This window comes from Zeus faber (genome assembly GCF_960531495.2).
Source record: "Zeus faber genome assembly, chromosome: 21".
Taxonomy (NCBI): Eukaryota; Metazoa; Chordata; class Actinopteri; order Zeiformes; family Zeidae; genus Zeus; species Zeus faber.
This window is the reverse complement of record NC_137208.1, coordinates 10,162,358-10,186,015: the sequence shown is the minus strand read 5'-3', so window position 1 is coordinate 10,186,015 and position 23,658 is coordinate 10,162,358. Positions and strand designations below refer to the sequence as shown.

General features: G+C 43.7%; 1 protein-coding gene across 1 annotated transcript; it reads right to left on the bottom strand.

Moving 5' to 3' along the window:
• Positions 1-1,670: 1,670 nt before the first annotated feature.
• LOC307246227 (neuronal cell adhesion molecule-like) lies at positions 1,671-23,362 on the bottom strand (the record flags this gene model as incomplete). Its single annotated transcript, XM_080022083.1, has 22 exons — positions 23,212-23,362; positions 22,601-22,723; positions 22,108-22,278; positions 20,077-20,188; positions 19,305-19,489; positions 18,691-18,822; positions 18,229-18,372; positions 17,929-18,040; positions 17,309-17,475; positions 16,932-17,079; positions 16,494-16,618; positions 15,751-15,780; positions 14,010-14,111; positions 13,133-13,330; positions 12,319-12,389; positions 11,920-12,151; positions 11,694-11,809; positions 10,215-10,431; positions 7,308-7,430; positions 6,653-6,829; positions 2,575-2,706; positions 1,671-1,753 (listed from the first exon to the last, which is right to left on the bottom strand). Exons 1-22 carry the CDS (start codon positions 23,345-23,347, stop codon positions 1,671-1,673), a joined length of 3,036 nt encoding a protein of 1,011 aa, XP_079878209.1. The 5' UTR covers positions 23,348-23,362.
• Between the last annotated feature and the right edge of the window lie 296 nt (positions 23,363-23,658).

Genomic DNA, 23,658 nt, shown 5'->3' with positions numbered 1-23,658 from the left:
GGGAAGGTCGCCAAAGAGGCCGAGGCGTCACAGATTGCGGCAATTTGGGGAGAGGCAACCTTTTTTTTTTTTTTTTTTTTGCCTCGAACCATGTGTTATTTTAATCTTCACACCTTTTAATCTAATCTCTAATTTCAATAGCTATGTGTACCATGCCGTACACATAGGCGTGTCTGGTGCGTGTTTGTGTCCATCTTGGATTTGCCCACACATGCAAGCTGCAATCTGGTAAGGAACACAATATTTCTGGTGCAGTGCGACTTTTAGCAGGCAATCATAGAGACATATTGCCGCTATTTCTTTCATATATGCACTGCACACACCCATTCACTAATCATATTGTGCTCGGGGCCCGGATGCTTTCTAGGTCCAGGGTTGGTGACCACCGCTGAAAGGAAGATCTACAACATGCTCTCCATTCTCTCGTTACGTCATGATCACATTGTCTAACAGGTCAGTCAGTGTGCTTTGAGTCGACATGCATCTGGGGAAAAATCAATCCATTCGTCCACGGTGTATGATGTTATTTAGGCCGAATTTATGTGAGATGATGTTAGATTTTCTCTCAAGCGTTCAGTGCCTACTGGTTACTTTCTACTTGTTACTTTGCTCTGATAACCCCGTTAAATAACACGATGTCAAGCAACGGGATAAAACATATAAACTGGATTCCCCATGCTCCCCATCCTAAGTCGTTTGTTGTTACGGCCTTGTTATGGTGACGGCTCTATTAAAACGGTAGGTTTAATGACAATTACCAGATCAGTTGATGTGCCTTCACACCAGTAGAATAGAAAATGTACACGGGATATACAGGATACAGTACACACCGACCTATAGCTGGGAAACTGTATAGGTTGCGTGGTATTGCATGCTGGTCTAGCACATCCAGCCTTACCTTTCCATGGACCTACAATCAGCCAAAAACAGAGATAAAAAAATGGAAGGACACGTGAAATGCTGCCATGGAGCCACAATGAGCCGCGAGGCAGACGGCCCCAAAATAGAGTATGGTGGAACATCCGACACACAAACAGCAAAAACATCGACATTTTACAAGGGAAAGGGTATTTGCGCGTGAATACACACGCACACACACACACACACACACACACACACACACACACACACACACACAGACACACAGACACACACACGCGCACACACACACACACACACACACACACACACACTTTCAGGACAACACATTTGAGTTAGACAAATTATTATTATGGAGACAAGGACGTCTTATAATAGGAGGTTAAATTAGTTGTTCAAATATATTTTTCTACATGGAAATTAGGAGGAAAATGATAATTGGGAGTTTGGTTATTTTAAAGGTCAACACAGAATTCTGTCTGGCCTCTGGGAGAAATATTTTGGGACGGGGTCGGGTAGCGAGAGAGTCTCAGCGGCCTGGCAGAAAGTTCTGGGTGCAACCAGCCGAAATAGAATATAGACTTAAAACCATAGGCTTAATACAATATTCTGACTGGGTAAATGATAAAATAATCAATAATCAATAATCAATGAAATGGTAGACCAAACTAAAGCAAATTAAATTATGGTAATTGCTTTACAATGATTGTTTTGTTGAAGTGTTGAACGTCTTAATGACTTCATGATTATTTAGGTTATGCCTTCTACTCTGTCTGTATTTTGTTTTCCTCTTACCTATATTCTCCAAATGTCCCGTCATCTTCTTTCATGGGCTGGATCTCTGGGTCTTGGTGCGCCTCTTCTTTCTCTTTCACTGTGGATCACACATAACCGAGGATGAGCTGTCTGACATGTGTAGGAGTCCAACAAATACTAGTCATTTGAGGAAAAAAAACAAAACAAACCTGCGCCACATGTGATAAACAAGTGATAACGTGAAGCCGGCCGGTCATTATCACGAAATGACCCCCGACGGGGTGATCGGAACCTCACTCTGAAGAGGGTTATTTTCGGATAATGACCGGCCTGCTGCACGTTATCCCGCTTATTGCACTGTACTTAACTAACAAATTAATACATTGAGACAGAATATTGATTTGAAATTATTTTATTACTAGTATGCTGAGGTTAAGAGCTTCTGCTAAGGAAAATAGTTCACAATAGCTGTATTTCACAAAAGTATTTGTCCTACAAAAAAAATCAGGCATACACGTGACTAACCTATCTACTGTTACCAATGTTGAATTTGACAGTCATGCTGAATGGGTATTTATATATATATATATATATATATATATATATATATATATATATATATATACACACACACAATTTAATATATAGAGTTATACAATTTAATGCATGTATATATATTGCCATTATTCAAAAATAACTGATTGTCTCTATTGACCAATCAGAATGAAGTATTCCACAGAGCCATGTAATAATGTACGACAATACATTTTTTAAATGCACTTTTAATAGGCTTGCCTTTTTCCAGTAATAGGCCCATATGGATAGCCCAAATCTCCAATGCGCATGCCCAGTTAATATATTGTGTTTGAATGTGTGTCTTTTCTACAGAAATGCAATAACTTAGGCCAGTGCCATGTGGGAGTTTGTCTTTTGACTGACCTGGGTATTTTCCACCTTTGTTCCTCTTGATGAAGCAGACGATGAGGAGAACAAGGATGAGGAGAGCGATGGCGCACATCAGGCCGATGAACCAGCCCTGGGTGGCGATGTCCACCTGCCGACTGGCCACGGCTGGGGGGAGGGAGAGAGAGAGAGAGAGAGACGGGGGGGTAGAAAAGAGAATGAGAGAAGATTGAGACAGACATAGAAAGAGGAGCCAAACAAAGACAGACGAGTGACTCAGTATCTTGTTCAAAACTCCATGATTTTCTCAAAGCTAAGCGAAGACGCAAATGGAAGAAAAAAAATCCAAAAATCCAAATATGTTTGGAAGAGAAGTCTGCAAAGATCTGTGAACAAAGTAGAAAAAAATGTGACGCAATGGATCCCTGGGCACTGCAGGTGAAGAAGTAAAAATGAGGGAATGGTTCAATTAAAGGCGTTCACTTTTAAGCAGAATTTTTCAGATCACTATGCTGCACAGCACACTCGCATCTGAACGCCGCGGCTCTGACGATGGAACACAATACACATGTGGAGGATCGGAAAACATGACAAAAGAATACATTGAATTACAATAAAAAAAAAAATAATAATAATAAAAAAACAATAATACAAAAATTTGATAAAATAAAAGTAGATACAATTTAATCAAATAAAATAATAAAGTAAAAATAAAAAACTACTACAACAACTATCTACCGGGAGGCATGCCGCCTCACCTGGTACGGTCACCTGCACTTCCTCTGTGCTCTGCACCGTTGCGTCGGCCTGGTCTCTAGCGACCACGCGCACGCTATAGGACGTCCCCGGTTTTAAACTCTTTATCGTGTGCGAGTGCGACCCATTTACCAACTCCTTTTTCCAGTCCTCCTTACCTGGCACAGGGGCAGGGAAAGGAGATTAATGACTTGGTGGAAAGCAGGTGGATACGGTATTTGGCTTGTGACGGCGGAAGTTTGGTGATATGACGTCAATATTTCGTGAGGAACTAATTGCTAGTATGATGAGTGTAATTCATTAAAATAATGTTACAGAGTTCACCAAAATGAGCATGATGGATCAGACACGCATGCGTTGATGTTCTTGACGGGGATAATAAAGAATGAGTCAGGGTCTTACTGTTTTCTACAGTGTATTCCACATATACGTGGTACTTATGGTGTCCAAAATATTCCCAACTGATTACCGCGCCGTCCTCGGATGCAGACGCGTTAATCGCGCCCAACACTTGGCCAATGGGAAGCGCTGAGCACACAAGGAAAAAGACATGGAATTTAATCTATTGAACTCAATGAAAATTGAAATTGAAATGATTCTCTCCCAAATAAAACCTGTTAAATCTCTACAAAGCCTTAGAAATAATATTCTTAAGCTCTTTAAATCTGGTTTATATTATTAAAGCAACAGGTCGTAATTAGTTGGTCGGTTCTGGCAGGCAAATAATAATATACAGTATACGGGTAATATTAATGATGATGATGATGATGGATTCATAGAAATATCTTCATAAAATTCAATTGCAGGCTGGGAAAACAGTATTTTAGTTTTTCTAGACGTCTACCTCAAACCTAGAGTGGTTCATGAGTAAGAAAAACTTAAAATCTAAATCTCTCAGGGCTGGTCAGCTATTTTAGTAGTAACTTCCCGTATTACAATTTTTACAATTGCAAAGGTTGTTTTTTGTTTTTTTTGCCAAAAGAAAATGAATGTCCCAATCTGCCATTACAATAGCAGCCAAGTTGGACGGATGCAAAGCCAAAAAACAAAACAAAACAAAAAAAAAGTCAGTCTTTACAAGTTATTTGTTCTATTGTTGACACATTACGTAATTCTTGGCGTCCTTTAAAAAAAGCATAACTTAATAATCAACCAGTGGGATTAGAACATGTGACTTGAAATATTACACCTTCTTTGCACATATTAGCCTCTGAAGAGACGTTTTTTTTCCAGCCATGTCCCTTCAGGGGCTCCGTAACTCTTCATTGAATAATCAATCCAATGCCAAATTAAAACAGGAGAGATCAGGGGTAAACAGGCGGTTAGGGGAAGCGGTGGGGGACACGGTGGGGGTGGGGTTGGGGGGGGGACACGGGGAGTGCTTGTACCCTTGTGGACGGGGGGAGGCGGAGACGGAGTGATGGGGGCGGTTGGGTGGGGGAGCTCAGTGGGGCCTGAAAGGACACGGAGAAGAGTGAGACAACAGACTTCCACAGCACGACAAACGGCGGCGACGCGGCGGAGCCTCGTTTTTTTAATTTTTGTTTTTGTTTTTTTTTTTTCCAGAAAGAAAGCTGCTAGTCAACATGCCGGCCTGGGTCTGGCAACGCCTCCCGAATCAGCGGTTCCAATTCGGTTTGGGCTGCGATTCAGAGTTGAGTCGATCGCCGTCTCGCGGCAGAGAAGTGTGTCCCAAAACTCAAAAAAAAAAAACAACCAGATATGACACATTTAAAATAGATATTTTTTTCCCCCCACCCCAGTAGTGCCCACACTACAGGACAGCAAAGTCTGCGATCGCAGGGGAACCACACATCACCAGGCTGAAGATTTAGGACTTAAGATGATATCAAAACAAGCGGATATTCTCACCGGAATCCCAGACAAGCCTGGACCGATCGTACCTGGCTTCCGACCGTCTCAAACCAAACGGCCGCCGGTGAGATTCCCTTATGATCCCTCTCAGGATCTGAAAATGTGTCCTGGACTCTTCTGGTGTATACTAGACACAGGGACATCACTTTGTTGTATTTTCTCAAACTTGCGGAAATTCAGTCAGCCCAACTGTCAATCCCAGCCCTGCGATGTCGGCAACCTATGGTTAAACGCTAGACATCATCAGCAGCAATATGTATGTCAGATTTCTACTTGCCGAAATGAAAGTGAAGCACATACAGTACAGGGGTCGAAGCATCATGCACGCGGCCTGTATTTTAGTATATTAACTTAGCGGGAAATGCAAGAGGGAGGGACAAAGCAGAGCACCTGACAGTGCATACGCATCCGACATCGCAAACCGACGCCCGGCACGCAGTTCATTCCCTCGGGAGGGGGACACGATCACAGCATGCTCTACCAAACTTTTCTTTCTGTGCAGAGCGCGCGAACCGGGAGTCGTCTGACGGTTGCAAGATGAGGCATGCAGACACAGGAGCCTAGCGCCTCCATCTATTATTATGATGCGACACTAGGGGATAATTCCTGACGGCGTGCAAGTCCATCCCGTCGTTCGACCGGCTTTACCTTTGCCTGCCTCCACGGTGGGCTGTATATGAGCTTCGGGGGGGGAGAGAGAACGGAGGGAGAGGAGCGTAAGAAGTGGAGGGCGACAAAAGGCATTTGGAAGTGAAGACGGAGCGAGCGTCACACATTTCAGCCCATTGCGACCGCCATTGGTCCAATCATCAGGGGTGGAGGAGCTTGCAGCAAGGCGGGGCCAGGATGATCTTACAGCCAGCCGGCTATCAATCTGGATATATGACGGCCCATTACATTTTCCACACGCAACCTACGTCAGCGGTTCTCAACTGCTGGATCCCGGGTCCATTGTCCGTTTTGGGTGGAGCACGTGAGCATGCGTCAATTTCTTAATAAAAAAAGTATGTCTATATTGTGCAGAATTTCGGACCTTGAGGCTGGACCAGTTGAGAACCACTGACTTTTACAATGTGAGTTATACCCTTTTTACCACAGCGGACGTCCCAAGGATCATTTCTGATGTCGCAAATACATTTCGCTCCAACCTGTAAACAAACTTTTCTTCATGTTAACTGATTTAATTTCGCACACTTTATGACCCTTGTGAGTTAAGTCCACGTGCACGCCCGGACCGCCACTACTTAGCGCTGAGATCCTGGACACAAGCAATGGAAAACATCAAAACTTTCAACCTGAAATAATTCAGCTGAAAAAGTAACGATAAACTCTCTTAGTACGACCAAAGTTTGCCTCTCATGTTATGACGCAATGATCAAAAATCCAAGCCTAAGTTTGCTCCTCCCGTAAACGCACGTTGCCCTGGGTGACGCGGCGCGATAAGTAGTGAGAATTTTGACCGCAAGCAGTTTGGAGAACTCACTTGTGTCCATGATGGTGAACGCTTCGTTCGTGATGCTGGGGCCGGAGCCCTTGATTGTCATCGCGTTGAAGTAGAACTTGTAGAGCGTGCTGGACCTGAGGTTGGGCAGAGTGATGGAGGTCTCGTTGGCCGGGATGGTCAGAACCTCCGCGGGGCCCAGGTCATTGGTGCTGTTGACTGGTCCCATAGAGATGAGGAGAGGAAGGGTAGGTAGAAAAATTAAGTCAGTTGGAAAGAGGAAAATTGCATGGAATAGAAAAAGGGGAAAAGTCTTAATGTAGAAGGACAATATTACAATGAAATGCAACGCAATTACGTTCAGTAAAAAACATATAATTTCTCTATTGCTAATATGGGGCAAAGCCCATATTGACAACATTTTATTTTCCGACATAGGATGTTTGGTGGCAACCTGGGGACAATGTGTGACGGCATCCTATCTTTCATTGTATCATCCATCGAGGAAGCCATTGTGGGAATTGGAACATCCCTGTCAGCAATATTTGAAAGTCGGTCGGTGACAGAAATACCTGGGCGATAGTCAACGTAACAAGTCGGTGGTAATGGGTAATCAACCAATCAGCCTTCAATGCCGCCCCCTGGTGGCGAAAAGGCCACGCCGCGCCACACCACAGTCCCGATCGCCCGACTGTACCTGGTTGGTATTTGAGTGTGTAGCCCGTGAGGGGTCCGTTGTTATTGATCGGCGGACCCCACTCCAGGCTGAGAGAGTCCATGTTGGAGTTGATGACCTTCAGGAAGGAGGGACGCTCCGGAACTGAGAAACAATAACGGAACCAGAATCACAAAGTGAACGCTTCTCTCACCTTCTACACCAGGGCTGTCAAACTCATCTTCACCCTTGGGGCCACCTCAGCGTTATGGCTGCCCTCAAAAGGGTTGTAACTGCAAGACCGTATAAATGTAACCACTCCTTAACATATTGTTAAATAACTGTCTCTGCATTTATCAGGTTGAGAAACCCACATTACTCCATCAATCAAAGATCAAACTTCTCAAGTGAATAAACAAAGACAAATATCAAACACAAGTTATCACACCAACTTTGTTCAAAACTTTTTTTCTGTCACAGTTGCGAGGGGGCAGAACTATAGTACAACAAATAATTATGAGCTGCCGAGAACGTGTGTGACAGATGTGGCATTTCACAAAAAACAAACGGCTGCAGACAGCCTTGCAGGGGGCATACTGCACACCCAACGAATGAGAGATGGTTTTGATGCCAGTCGACATTTGGCTGCATGAACACATAGGCACCTGTAAACACACCGAATACATTGCTACACATACAAAGTAGTATATGTAATTAACTCAAAATAACAGTACAGCTACGTCCAGAAGTCTGCCTTCACGCCTCTGTATAAAAATGGACAGATGCCCTGTATCCGTGTTGCCTGTGCCTGCGCCGGCTGTGTCGTCACATTGCCTGCGAGTTCCTTAACTCGGTCTGCGGTGGTGTTTCTTGACAAACCAACTTTTTTTTAAAAGTCTGTACCCGGTCGGGGCCCACACCTGCTCACATACCTTTCAGCGCGCAAAAAAAGGCACCCCCTCGAAAAACGCTTGGAAGCTCAGGGCGATTTCTTCTAAAGCAAGCTTTCGCTGCTGCATCATTTTCGGCTGTAGCTTTTGTAAACATTATTCTGCTGCGATGGCCGCCCCCGCCTTTTAATTCTCGGACAATCAATTTGATGTTTTTCCCGGAGGCCCGAATTGAGCAAACTTCGCTCCGTGTTTGGTGTCAAAATGCCGACGTGAATTGAATTCCTTCGTCACCGACCTTGCTTGTAACACAGAAGACATACCGGTTTTTCAGCTTGAAGCACAAACATGTACTCGCCTTCCCATCTTTCATTAAATTGCCTTCCCTCTTCATCATAATGTTACCCACCGCAGCAAAACCTGCCGTCTCGCAAATTTCTAAAATCGCCAGGAGCAGCCAAATAAGTTGTAAAAAAAACCTTACTTGAAGGAAAATTAGATTTTTCCAGATTCGTGTTGCTTTGTGTTTTGTTTTTTTTTAGTCTCTCAACGTATTTTCAAAACCGAGCTTGATTCATAAATAGTAGAAAAATGTTAAACCGTGGAGTTAAATATTCCCGTTAGATTACATGGGGAAACGCAGTTCATTTACCCAGACACTAAACAGCGCTGAATAACGCCGATTGATGGTTTCCTTTAAAGCGAGCGTCCGGGTGAAGCTCATTCCTCCATATTCCATGTGACGTGAAGTCACAATGTGAAACCGTTTTGATGGAGTTCAACCTTTAAATCGTACTGCTTTTACACACACGGGGACATGGATCGGGCGTGTGCCAACGTCTACCATAAAAGAAGAAATCCTGACGTCGCTGACGTCACTTCTGTAAACAAGACGAGGATCCGGTTTCACTTGTCTGTGAAAACTTTCATTACCCTGTGTTGTTATGGATAAGGAGAAGCGGGTGGAGAAAGACCTGAATCATATCGCGCCCCTAAACTGACCAGTGCGATAGATCCAAGTCAGTGTTAGCAGCGCGTACTGGACTTCATTTTCCGCGATGATGGTCAGTTCTTCGACGGCGACGCCGTTGAATCTGACATTACTCCGGACTTGGAGAACATTTCAAACAGCGGATTTCAACCTGAATGTGACGATGAAACGGAATATTTTCAAGAACCACCGGAGGAGACCGACGATATGCCCGTTGAAGAAGCCGTGAAGAAGTCCGTTGAGGTTGGTGATTGGCAGATTTTCAGATTTCAGATTCCCGAGACTCATAATATTGATAGACTCTCATTTTGTTGTGTTGTCCGTACTTTTAAACTCCAAAATAATTCCACTTTTATAAAACATGTATATTCTTACTGTTAGATAAAAGCTTTACCAAAAACAAAAATAGTTGTGTGTTAATGTGTGTTCACAAAGCAGTGATTGGCCCACTGAGCAGTATGTTAAGTAGCCATGTGGTTTTGTTTGTCCGCCAACTCATTTGCATTGTCGGAGCTGAATGAATGAACCTGGTCTGGGTGATCAACTTTGAAGGTGATTATCTCAGAATCACAGTTTGCCACACCCTTGTCATTAACAAGTCATAGCTTTAAAAATATTTGCTTGATTTGCACAAGTGACACCTTGTTTGGAAGCTCCGATTGTCCACTTTTAAATGATGCAAAGTACACGGTGGGTCACATTTTTCCTCTTTTGGACATTTTGGGATTATTTGTAGATCTTTTTTGACTCAATCACTTGATAGAAAACCGCTTTAGTGAAACGCCCATATGGAAACACTGCAGACTAGCGGCAGGATGCCGTCATTTCACGGGTCACAAAATCGACATGCATTGTGGGAGATGTAGTTTATAGTCACTGTACGCTGTAAAGCAGCAGAGAGTATTATTTTAAGGCAATCGTATGCCTTTTAAGCTCTCGCAGTGCCACAGAAAATGACGTGGCGGGCCAAATCCAGCCTGCGGGCCGGATGAGTTTGACACGCGTGTCCTAGACGCGGTACCCGGACTCTCCAAAGCTCCATCCGGGGGGCCTCCCTCATGTACGCACCTCCCTCAGGGGTCTTAAATGTCTTGCTGGGGCTGGGGGGCCCCTCGCCCTTGCTGTTGAGGACCCTGATGAAGAGGGTGTAGACGCTGTAGGGCTGGAGGCCGGGCAGGCGTCCCTCGCTGCGGTTACCGCTAAACGTCAGAGACTGTCCCGCCTGCTCCTGCTGCACCACCTCCGCCTCCGTCTCGTCCAGGCCTCGCTCGCGCTGGTAGTAAACCTGGAGGGGGGTTGGGGGCGGGGTTACGATGGACTGGGTTAATAGAGTCATAAAAACTGTCAAAATCCTTCTCCTATTTGTAGATCCTGTCCCAACTTTGAGAGAAGTGGTTCCTCCCTGTGTAATACTATCGGCATCCACCAGGTGGTGGTATCTCATGGGGAACCGTGACCTCATACCTTTGATCCCTCGGCAGCGGCAGTGATTCCCCGACACCCTTTTAAACAATGGAAGAAGTGATGCGGGTAACATGTCTACATCATGTCGACAGAATGCACCAGTGTGCGTATCGCTAGGCCAACAAATCAACACATCCTGTAAGACCGGTCCTGCAATAACATACACCTGCACAAGCTGCAATACAATACTGCGCTACACTAAAAACCTGTGCTCTCAAAACTGTTTTTCTGCCACGGCACAGCACTACCCTATTATAACCACAGTATTATAATACTTATATAGCGCTGACTTTTATGGTCTACTAAAAACACGAACACAGTGCTGATATTCTGACTGGAACTGATGAATTAATACGGCCTTGCAATTTTGATCTTGCAACACAACAGCTCATTCCCAGTATTTCTTTAATTTTTCTTTTAATTTTTGTGTAATTTGAGAATATGCCACGTCGCACCTGGCAAGCTCTCATGGCACACACTTGCGTGCCCACGGCACAGGGGTTGAAAAAACGCTGCTGTGCAGTCGATTGTGAGGGAAAAATGCATATGATCAACTATTTGAATGATGTTTTACAAAAAGGACAATAGCCTTTTGTATGTTATGTGGGTTTTAAAACATTGCCTCTGGGTTTTTCAAGGAGCCTCCCGGAGTTTATGTAAAGAGAGTGTTCTTTCTCAACAATGTCGATTGTAATATCGAAGAACCTGATCACATTTCCATCCTCATTCAACCTTGTATGGAGATAAGGAATAACCCCAGGGGGGCTTGAAAGAGCATTGTGTGTTTGTTTTTTGGCATAGTAGGATTGTAGGATTGTAGGGCAACACCCGGGAGACAATTGAGGGGCAGTGTTGTACATGACACCTGACCCATGGCACACAACCTCTCTTTGGTATAAAACTCTCTTGGTCAGTAGTTTGGGTAGACCGATCAGAACGTTGCTTTGAAGCATGACCGTACCTTTCTCTTTATTCTGCAGAATAAATATCTTTAATACTCTCAGTTTTGTTTCCTTGTAGCGGGCAGATTAACCTCATCCGACCACGCAGGAGAATTTCTCCAACAAGAAAGCACCTACGAACCTTGTACCCCTGCATTTTCCCCCTGACTGTGGCGGAGGACACGGGCTCCCAGTGCACCTCGGCCAAGGTGCTGTTATGGACCATGACCTGCAGGCTCTCCGGGGCGACCAAGGGCACTGCGAGGGGAAAAACGGATCCAAATATTTTGCGCGGGGGGCAGACAGATACGTGGAGAACGACGTGGTTTGTGTTAACTCGTCACTCGGCATCACGGTCATTAACTCACGGTCCTCTCCCGAATACCCCGTCACCGCCCCGGGCTCGGGACCGCTGCCGTAATCGTTCAGAGCTTGAACTTTGACCTCGTAGAGCACATAGGTGGGCGTTCCCGACACGACAAAGCGGGAGGCGTTGGCCACGGTATCCGAGGACCACTCCTGGTCCTCCTCCTCGTCCTGCTGCCTCCACAGGACCTTGTACTGCAGACCGGGACCGTTGGACTGGAGGCCTGTGAGCGGCTGGACAGGAAGTCAAACTTTTTAACCGTTTCATGACGACAACGTTTTGACTTGACAGCTGTGGGTTGAATACTTTTCGCCCGGGCGCAGGGTGCAAAAGCGTAGGGTTCCGAACGCGTATCAAACAGCCCAGATGGTGACGCGTGCGCGCGGCGCGGTGAGCTTACCGTCCAGGAGATGATCAAGTTGCTCGGCTCCGTTCCAGCCGCTTGGACGTGGGATGGGTTATCATCAGGGGCTGGGAAGGAAAATCAATATCTCATCAAGCCCCGTCCTGGCATTAGATCATGATATAATTCTTCACTTTTAACAGCAGTGTAAAAGGAATCAATCAGTCTGTCTGTCCGTCTAATTACCGTCAGGAAAACATATTTAATTAAAAATAATCAATGGGAAATTACATCATTATTGTGGGAGGTTTACGTCTCACTCACGGCCTTACTCCAAATAATACCGACTCTTCATCCACACCTTTCCATGATGAGGATCACATTCCAAAACTATCTCTAAATAGTGTAGTCACCAACATAATAGTATTGGACGTTTTAATTCGTTTTTTTTTTAAATGCTTACGTTTATCGTTAAAGTTTTTTCCTTTTTCCCAACCTTCAATTCTAATCAATTGATTATTTTATTGTTTTTTTAATTCAATACTTGGTTTTCTTCGTATCACAATATATGATATCTATATATATATATATATACACATATATCTACATATATATATATATATATCTCTACATATATATATATATATATATCTCTACATATATATACATATATATCTACATATATATATATATATATATCTCTACATATATATCTATATCTATATCTATCTATATATATATATATATATATATATATATATATATATATATGTATATGTATAATACTAATTATTTAGATTTATGGATTCATTCTTTTATTTTTTTAAATTGTTGTTCTGTTACACTTGTTGAATAGCACTATGACTCTCACCTGAGGGGTTGGTCCTGTACTGAGGCGAGCGCTGGCTGGGCTGGCTGAAGCCCACGTGGTTGGCGGCCAGGACCCGGAAGGAGTAGTAGACGTAGGGGGAGAGGTCCAGCTGCGCCGTGGTGCTGGTTCCCGCAATCTCCGTCATGTTGACCCAGACGCCAGGCTGGTGGAGCAGGTCCTCGTACTGGATCAGGAACTCTGGGGGAGCGGGAGGGAGGAGACTCGACGGTCTAGTTGACTGAAGTGAATGGAAGTTTATTTTTATGGACAACATCACTGTCATAGTGTCAAAAATGTTTAAGGAGCAATTGAGTTTTAGAAACAGTTTTGACCCCTCCTGACCTTTCCCTGACGCTAGCTCACATTTTCAGATTAAATATTTAATATCTTAGTTTCTGTGTTTTGGGAAATTTGAAAGACATGGTTTAAAGTTAGGGTATGTGCAAAATCAAAGGTTTGTCAAAACGGAACTTCTGCCTTTTCAACTGGAATTAACAAATACCAAATACAGCGAAATTAAGTAACTTTGACAAAATATGTGTTTCTCCTGTGTTAGTTGACGCAGGAAATAGTGTGTGGGTTGCTCACCATATCATTTGAACCCGAAAAAAGTGACAATACTGAAAAAAATCTAAAACTCATCTAGAAAACGGCCAATCATGGAAAATGTCCAATGTGCTTGCTCACTGATAAACAGATTAAAACTCAATTTGCAAAAACATTTTGAGCGGGGTGCTCAGCAGTATTCACCAAGAATTACTAAAAGTACGGTTTTAATTTTATTGTTCACCAAACAACGTGGTAGTCAAATGTCCCTTTCTCTTGCTGATAGATCACCGTGCCCTTTATCCAGACCATAATACTCTACGGTACATACTCTCCGTAGGGCTGTTGTGTTCGTCTCCGGGGATCCACGTGAGCTGGACGCTCCTCTCGGTCTGGTCCGTCAGCTCCAGGTCTGTTGGGGGGTCCGGTTGCTCTGCAGCGACAAACCAGAGGCTCAGATCCACACAAGTGTACTTACTGAAGTGTGTTCTGGTGACCCATGCAAGAGAATACGTTTATTTTACCACGACCAATACCAAATACTGGTATTTTGCTAATCTTGGGACTATCTGACTACATTCAGTGGATAAAAAGTCTTGACCGTATGGATATGGAGACACAGGCAAGTTTAAAATCTACAACCACAGGCAGCTGTACAGCATAGATGTGTACCGACCGATCAGCCACAACATTAAAACCACTGACCATCAACTTGTTCAAATGGCACCTGTCAAGAGGTGGGATACATCAGGCAGCAAGTGAACAGTCAGTTCTTGAAGTTGATGTGTTGGAAGCAGGAAAAATGGTCAAGCGTAAGGATCTGAGCCACTTTGACAAGGACCAAACTGTGATGCTAGACGACTGGGTCAGAGCATCTCCAAAACCACAGGTCTTGTGGGGTGTTCCCGGTATGCAGTGGTTACTACCTACCAAGAGTGGTCCAAGGAAGGACAACCGGTGAACCGGTGACAGGGTCGTGGGCGCCCATGGGCTCATTGATGCGCGTTGGGAGTGAAGTCTAGTCCGCCGTCTGGTTCGATCCCACAGAAGAGCTACTGCAGCACAACCTGGTGAAAAAGTTAATGCTGCTATGATAGGAAGGTGTCAAGAACACACAGTGCATCACAGCTTGCTGTGTATGGGACTGTGTAGCTGCAGACCGGTCAGAGTGTCCATGCTGACCCCTGTTCACCACTGAAAGCACCTATAATCCACACATGAGCATCAGAACTGTACCATGGAGCAATGGAAAAAGGTGGCCTGTTTTCTTCTACGTCATGTGGATGGGCGGAGTTAGGGTCCGATCCGATGGAGCATCTGTGGGATGTGCTGCAACTACAAGCCCGATCCGTGGGGGCCCCACCTCACAACTTCCAGGACTTAAAGGATCTGCTGCTCACGTCTTGGTGCCAGATACCACAGGACGCCTTCAGAGGTCTTGTGGAGTCCATGCCTCCACGGGTCAGAGCTGTGTTCGCACGAGGGGGAGCTACACCATAGTAGTGGTTATTAGTGATGGTTTTAATGTTGTGGCTGATGGGTGTATACTGATTTGATACGTTTCTCTTGTTATAATCCTAGTCACACATGTTTACATAAAAAAACATATTGTACGTTGGCATGACTGAATTATGTTTGATTATGTCATATATTATATCATGTCATATATTATATTATGTTTTGATTAAAATCGTTTTATAGGTAGTTTTATGTGCAATTCAATCCCTGATGCATCTAATGGAATAGCTTGTGAAATTAAGAAGAGGCAGTTAACAATTTTGTAATTTAAAGTGGAAATCCATAAAACAATCTGTGTTGGGTGGATTACGACAAACTACATGAGTTTACCAAACCCTAACCACGAACCCGCAATGAAAATAAAGACCATAACACCATGATAAAAAATAAAAATATGGGAACGTAATCCATGCGCATGGAAAATATATGATCCCAAACACACAATTTGCAAAATAAAGAGATGGGATGGAAGTCAGACGGTCTACAAACAGAGCTGGTGGTCTGGTGAAGACTGCGGCAGCGAAGCTCCGCCGATATGACGTGTTTGTATTTACCGTAGACAACAGTTGGAGTAGGCGTGGCCTCTGAGACGGCAAGAAGCAGCGGTAAAGTACAGAAGCAGTGAGAGGTTAGTGACAGAAACCTTTTGAAGAAAGTGAGTCGAGGTAGAAAGGTTAACGCAGTTAGAATGTAGATCCGAAGACAGAATAAACAGGTCTTGAAAGGCTCTGTAGTCGGGCGAGAAGAGAACCCCCGATCGTCGAAATCAGTGTTTTAATAACCTTTTTAAAAATGACAGACCATCGTGAACCAATTTTTGATTTACCTTTTATGCATGACGGTGGCTGGAAACTATAATTAAAACTGTAATTTTAAAAGTTTTAAAATTGCAAATTTGATTTGGCGACCCACTGAAAAGTTCTTGCGACCCACCCGTGGGCCGCAAACCAGAGGTTGAAAAACACTGGTATCGATACCCCAAACGGTCCCGATTTGAGTCGACAGAGCCCATAAACTGTAAAATAAAACACAAGCCAATGACAAGCCAATAAATCATTAACAGTCTGATTTGACTTTGGTACCAAATGGATTGATTTTGCGGAGGGTGGTGCATTCCAAAAAACTCCTGAAAAGAGGGAGAGACAGCAACTCCTTCAAGTCAACTGCAATAAAGTTGTTTATTATTTTGACATCACATCTAACTCTTTCGACTTTATATGTATATAATGTTTACAAACCAATAAACCACTTTGACGTATCAAAAAAAAAAAAAAAAGGAAGGATGGACGGGACATACCCACGACGGTGAGCATGGCGCTGGCGGAGTCCTGGTCCAGGGTGGTGTTCATGATGCAGGTGTAGGTGCCCTCGTCGCCCTCTCGCACGTCTTTGATGGTCAGGCTGTCCGTGTCCACCACGAACCTGGCGGGAGGGAGGGGTGGAGTCGGGGGACAACGCCGCCGGTCACATTCAAAACATCCCTGAACCGCGCACATTCCTGCTCATCACCAGACATCATCGTGAACATCATTCATTTTAATGGACGTGTTGATTTCACTGATGTTCAGTGCACCGCCTATAGGGCATTAGAAACCTCCACCTCCGCCTTAATTTAGAGTTCCTGATTTTATGGACGGATGCTTTTATTTTTTTTTTTTACTTTTATCACTTTGAAAAGAATGAACTCGAGCCTGACGGCTGTCGCCGTCGAGCGACGGGGTCGGTCCTCGCCCACCTCTCGTCGTCGGGCAGCTCCCCGCTGTCTTTGAGCCACGTCATGGTGGGGATGAGCGACGGGTCGTGTTTGACTTTACACTCGAACACGGCGTTCCTGTTCCTCTGCACCTCCTTGTACTCGGGCTGCTTCAGGATGCGGGTGGGCTCTGAATCAAAATAGACACCATGTGAGAATCACTGCCATCATGCAACCAATGGGAACCTCTTCGTCGAATCGGCTGTGTTTTGACGGCAGCCTTGGCGCGGCGGCCTTGGAAACCGCCCCAAAACAACAAGACACGCGGACGCATCTTTGAAAAAAAAATGTAATGAAAAAAACGGGCGGACAGGCTATTCGGTGAACCCCGTTGGATTCGGGATCGGTCCGTCTCTGACCTTTGACCTCCAGGAAGACGTGGTTCTCCTTGATCCCCAGGTTGTTGGTGGCTATGCAGGTGTACTTCCCGCTGTTGAGCAGCTGGGCCACGTTGATCTCCAGCGTGCCGTTGTCGTGGATGACGTAAGGGTCTCCGTTATGGATGCTGGTCTGGCTGTCCTTGAACCTGGAAGGGGACATCGAGGGGTTAGCTGGATTTACTGTGGGGGGAGTCCGTGCGCATGTGTTTTCGGGGTGAGGCAATCAGGTCATGCCGAAATGGTTGCCAATGCACGGCATTGCCTTGAACGTGTTGAGGAGCCGCACACAATCTGGACGTGTTTCCACTGAAATTTGTTGTTTCTTAATGTTATCTAAGATAGATTTTCATCATTATGTTCACTGTGATTTGATTCAACTTTTTAAAATTTAAATACATAATAGTGAGTTGTTCATAGATTCCCACGCTGATCCTCACACATTTTCTTCTCGGGGTCTCCCTCTTAGGCTTTAATTCTAAAATGTTAAAAATAAGGAGGGGCCACCTTTTTATTCCCTTATCACTGACTTTTGCATTATGAGTTTTGAGTTTAAAGCTAGGATCATCTTTTCACGGACAATCCCTCTGTCTCTGTCTCACCAGGTGATGATGGGTATCGGAGACCCAAAGGAGGCGCATTCCAGTAGGGCGGGGTTGTTGGTGATGACCTGGTACAGGTTGTTGGGGGGAGTCAGGACCCTCGGGGGCTCCGCTGTGAAGAGGAGCACCGGAGGCTGTCACTATATTCTGTCAGTGCATCCTGGTTATGAGATTGGCTTGTAACACCAGATAGATTAAAAAAATACAATTCCTAAAAACAGTGTATCCTGTAAAAAAAAAATTGATATCAATTATTATAAATTTATATCTTAAAAAAAAAAAAAAAGGTTTTTAACCCACCGAGCACGCTGACAAAGGCGTTGGCCAGCAGGTAGCCAAACTCGTTGGATGCATTGCACTGGTAGACGGCACTGGAACCAGTCTGCACGTTGCTGAGGATCACAGTGTCGTCCTCGACCTTCCTGCGGAGGTCCTGGGGGGCGTCTGTCAGGAATTAGGATTGGATTTATATTAGAGTATATTCGATTAGATTATATTCGATTGTATTAGGTGTATTAAGATATTCTATGTTCATCCCTAGACGGAAAGGGCAGAATTACAATCTAGAATACACACATACTACCGTGTAGATTCAACTGAAGCATTGCACAATATACTATACAACCGCCACCCCCCAAATAATCACATAATAGTGAAAAAATAACTGCTCCTTAAAACCAAACACCCCCAAAACCTCAACCTAAAGTTCCGCCTTTGAGGTCATCGGAAGTGGCCCCCAAAAAGCCTTCTCATCCCACTCACTGTCTATCGGGACTCCGTTCACGGACCAGCTGATCCTGGGCTTGGGCTCTCCGCTGACCCGGCAGGTGAGGATGCCCGTCTCATTGGGGGCCAGAATCAGGTTCCTGGGCGCGCTGACCCAGAACGGAGCGGCTGGCGACAAAAATTGAGGATGAAGAACCATGGACGGGGAAATGAGAGAACAAACGCAGTGTTTTGATCGTGTTCTTACGCTTTTATAATGACAAGTTCTGATAACACTTTTTTTTTTTTTTTTTTTTTTGGGGGGCATTCTTGGAAAACCGAGCCGGAATGTTAACCGGCTCTGGTGTAGAATTGTAAAATATTAATATATTGATTAAATAAATCATATCCTTAGGGTAGCCATAAAAACAAAGGCTAATGCAGGCTTAATAAAAAGGTTATAGAGTGCATCAAAAAAGACCATAGAAATGCAGAACAAAAAAAACCAGAAACAAACAAAAGACAAATTCAAACTAAATGGAAATATACCAAAGATAAGATGGATAGATGGATAGATGGACAGATGGCCAGACAAACAGACAGACAGACAGACAGACAGACAGACAGAGAGACGGAGAGCTAGATAGAAAAGCAGAACTCCGCTCACTGACCCTTGACGGTGACCCTGATGATGTGGTGCCCGCTGCCGAGGCTGTTCGAGGCCGTGCAGCGGTAGTCTCCGGCGTCCGACTCCACCACGTTGACGATCCTCAGGGTCTTCTGGAAGCTGTGGAAGGAGACCCTGCCGCCGGGGAGCTCCCCGCCCTCCTTGCTCCACGTCATCTCCGGAGTGGGCCTGGCACAGGTGAACAGAACAATATCCGTATCAAAAATATCAGTATCCCATGCACAGTTATGATTCAATTTGTGGAAAAGTGGAAATCTATGTTATTTTTATAATAATAATAATAATAATAATAATAATAAATAATAATAATAATAATAAAAAACCCTTAGTTTACTACCATCTTTTACATTCATTCCATTAACTAAATTTCAACCTGATCAAATACATTTTTTCTAAAAATTCTATAAGAAATTGCGCAATAACTTGAATTTCAAATAATTGCAATGGCAAAAATATATTATGTATATGTTATATACTGTATATGTATCAAAGCTAGTAATATATTTGTGGTTGTCCTATACCGTGGATATTGACACTGTTAAATCAGCGTTATATTTGACAGATTCACTAAATCTTCACTAAATTAAACATTGAAGTTGGATATTTTCACAGACCTTTTATTGAGTGTGTGTGAGTGAGTGAGTGAGTGAGTGAGTGAGTGAGTGAGTAGAATGTTGACATTTTTCATGTTTTTATATACAATTACATGTGCAAGTGATCATTTTATTCAATGGCAATATTTAAATTCCGCTTACAGGCCCTCCGCGATGCACTCCAGTTCTAGGACGTCCCCTCTCAGGACCATCTGGGTGCTGCTGGAGCCCAGAGGGGCCATGAAACCAGGCCGCCGCTCCCCCGCCGGGCTGTCTGAGCACAGAGACACAAAACCCAAATCACAACCAGAACAAAACACCGCTTCTCAACACTGTTTGTTTGGACGGAGGGAAGTTTGGGCTTGGAACCTGAATCCAAGGGACCAATGTAGTACTTAGCTCCATCCTCAACTTTTGAGCAAAATAGCGATCCAGACCGACTGTCAGTGTTTTCGTAACTTGAAATGTATACAGTACCCTAATTCCTCAGTTTTACCATGAGAAAACCTAAAAGATATAGATTTATCAATAGAAAGCAATTTTCTGTAAGTCTATCCAATTATTATTTCAGTGCATTTTGTATACACAAGTAAAGATAAGTAAAGTACCAAGTAAGAAAAGTCCCACAAATTAATACAATTTTCCTAAGTTATTGTTCACGTGCATGTAAGGGACAGGCAGGAATCCTCATGAATAGTTAATAGTGCTCACTTGAAGGGATAGAAACAACGGGATATGCATTAGGAATTTGTAAGAAAAAAAGGACACAAGGAGTGGAAAATGAGGATAATAATAATCATCATCATCATCATCATAACCATAATCATAAATTATTATTATTGATAATAATAATAATAATAATAATAATAGTAATAATAATAATAATAGCTGGACTGCTTTGACAGCAGCCTCACAAATCGGTCACAGATAACGCCGAAAGAAAATCCATTGATAAAACAGAGTGGGGTAAAGCAGCGATAAGTCTGTTGCCATGACAACTCTTCACAGAACCGTCTGAAAATACTGTCACAGCCATTTCACACCAATAATTGACGGGAAGGAGGGTGTAGTTCAGGTAAGGTCAAGCCGGGGAGTGGGGTTGGGTCCAGACTGGAGGGGGTGGGAGTGGGGATAAACCAGCAGAACTCACCACTATAGAAACCAGTGACATTGTACAAAGCAGCCACAGTGTCATTCAACGCATCCACTGAAACGCAACAGAGACATATAAGCATGCAACACTAGGACGGAAGAAACAGGTAACATTTTTCTTTTTACTTTACAATGGTTATAACACTACCTATTACATTTTAAATACATTGTTTGTTAAGATGAATAGATCAAAATGTGAATTTCTCTGGGCACTGCAATTACTCCGAACTAAGACATTGTAAAGTGAATGTTACCGGAACCGAAACTGAAGAAAGTGAGGAATATTCTAAAAAGGGTAAGAAAAAATAAAAATAAAAAAAAGAAGCAGAGAAGGGAAATACTGTAGGACTATCACTTCCTCAACAGGGAACAACATTTGGAAAAAAATCGTTTTTCCGATAATATACAATCAAAGGAGAGAGTTAGAATTTCAGTTTCAATTGATAAGTAAGTTCGAGCAAAGTGTCATGTTCCAAAATGAAGAATTTACCGTAGTTTGTGTTTATTTGAAATGCAACAAATAATTTTGCACATCATAATTATTTTTTAACTATTAGTGAACAGTAATCGTTATCATTTTTCATTGTATTTCATGATTATTTCTGGCAAAATAAAAAAAATGACATGGTAAAGGTAGAGGACCCATCAACTGGAGGCTTAAGCGAGCTCAAGTTTAAAGTGGTAATCCGTAAGATTATTTTTTTCATATGTGAAACTTTATTTGGCTGGCACTTTTTAAAGAACAGTCATTCAATGTATTTGTGCCACGCATGTCCTCCTCTATACGCCGTTTCTATGGTTTGTGGCGGGGTCCGCCTTTCCCGGCAGGAATGCATTGATTGGGCACAAATCAGTCAAAGAGGCGGATGAACCACGACGTTGGAACGGAAAAAATTGTTGCAGGTTTGAATGGAAATCTGGGAGTTTTAGTGTACTCCCGCCAACACGGACGGATCTGGCGGATTGCCACTTTAAATCTCAGGCTCGAAAGGCTCGTAAGGGCCACTGGAGACCGCCGCGAGGAGGGGACCGTAGACTTACTCTCCAGCACGGTGACTGAGATGGGCTGCTTCTGCTGAATGGTCTGGGTGTGGGGGAAGCGGGCGTAGCAGATGTAGTCGCTCCTGGTGTCCTCCGGCAGGACATTGGAGAAGTACAGGTCTCCGTTCAGCGCCTGGGACACCCGGTTGTTTAGCGGCAGCTTCTGGAAGACTGGAGGACGGAGATGGGGGGAGGGGGAAGAGAATGAGAGGGACGGAGAAAGACGCAGACGACGAATGCCATTGGACCTCATTGACACGTTTTGTGGCTCGGGGGTCCGGGGACCCTCCCAGGGGTCCCTCCCATTGGGGTCCCAGAGACAAAAACCTACCACATGGGGTCGGGTCCTCATGCCTATCAAAATGAGAGTTCTTGATACCACATGAAGGTCAGCAAGACAATTTGAGTACATTAACAATAAAGGACATGAAGGATATGAAGTTTCCAAAAACAATCCTTTCAGAAATTGACGAAAGAACAATTTTAAACTCACTGTTATCCATCCAGAATATGACAGGCGGGGGCAGCCCGGCGGGGGGCCGGCACTGCAGCACCAGGGAGACCCCCACCTGCACAATTATCGCCTCGTTCCTCTCTTTGGACCACAAGGGGGACCCTGAGCATCACAGACACACAAAAAAAAAATAAAAATACATCACACAAAAAAACCATAGCACGTCCACATCAACTAAATATAGACAAAATGTGTTAATTTATTTATAAAAAAAAAAAAAAAAGATGCTTTGATGATCACTGAGCGCTGCACAGGTTTAAAGTGTTGTGGTGGCAAGGTAAGTGTAATACAGCTTCACACAAGATATTTGTGAAAGATAGGTATCTTATTGGAATCTTCATACCATTGGCATTAAAAGCAGTCAAATGATTAGCCTTAACATTTTTTTCTACATTATACAATGGTTAAGTAAAAAAATACAAAAATAAAACAAATCATATAACTAAATAAATAACAAAATAAATAACTAAATAAATAGATAGATAGATAGATAGATAAATAAATAAATAAATACAAATATAATATAATATAATATAATATTATATTACATTATATTATATAGGAATAAAGCTTAAAATAACTGCTCTTACTGGACTGTCGGATGACGATGTTGTTTGACATGGCCGTGCCGTGGTCGTTTTGCGCCGTGCACTGGTACGTTCCCTCGTAGGCCTCCGCCTTCTCCCCGCTGATGTCGATGACCAGCGTCCCTGACCCAGGCTTCATCAGGACCTTGGAGTCCTTATCCACGTCAAAGTGCGTCCCATTTCTCGTCCACGAAAAGCTTGGGTCGAAAACGAAAACCAGACAGCCATTATTATCTTTCATCTGTTGCGTCACATTTTTATTTGCCTGTGCACGGAAACGGGAGCATTCCCATTCATCCGTCCATTCAGAGTCAGCGACAGCGATTCAGTCAGCGAGTCAGAGTCAGTAGGATTCGACAGCAGCGCATCGTCTGGCTCTTCGCTCTGTTTTTCCACCCCTGCGAGTAACAGGCTGCTATCAAACCCAAACTGTCACTAACACACTCTGCC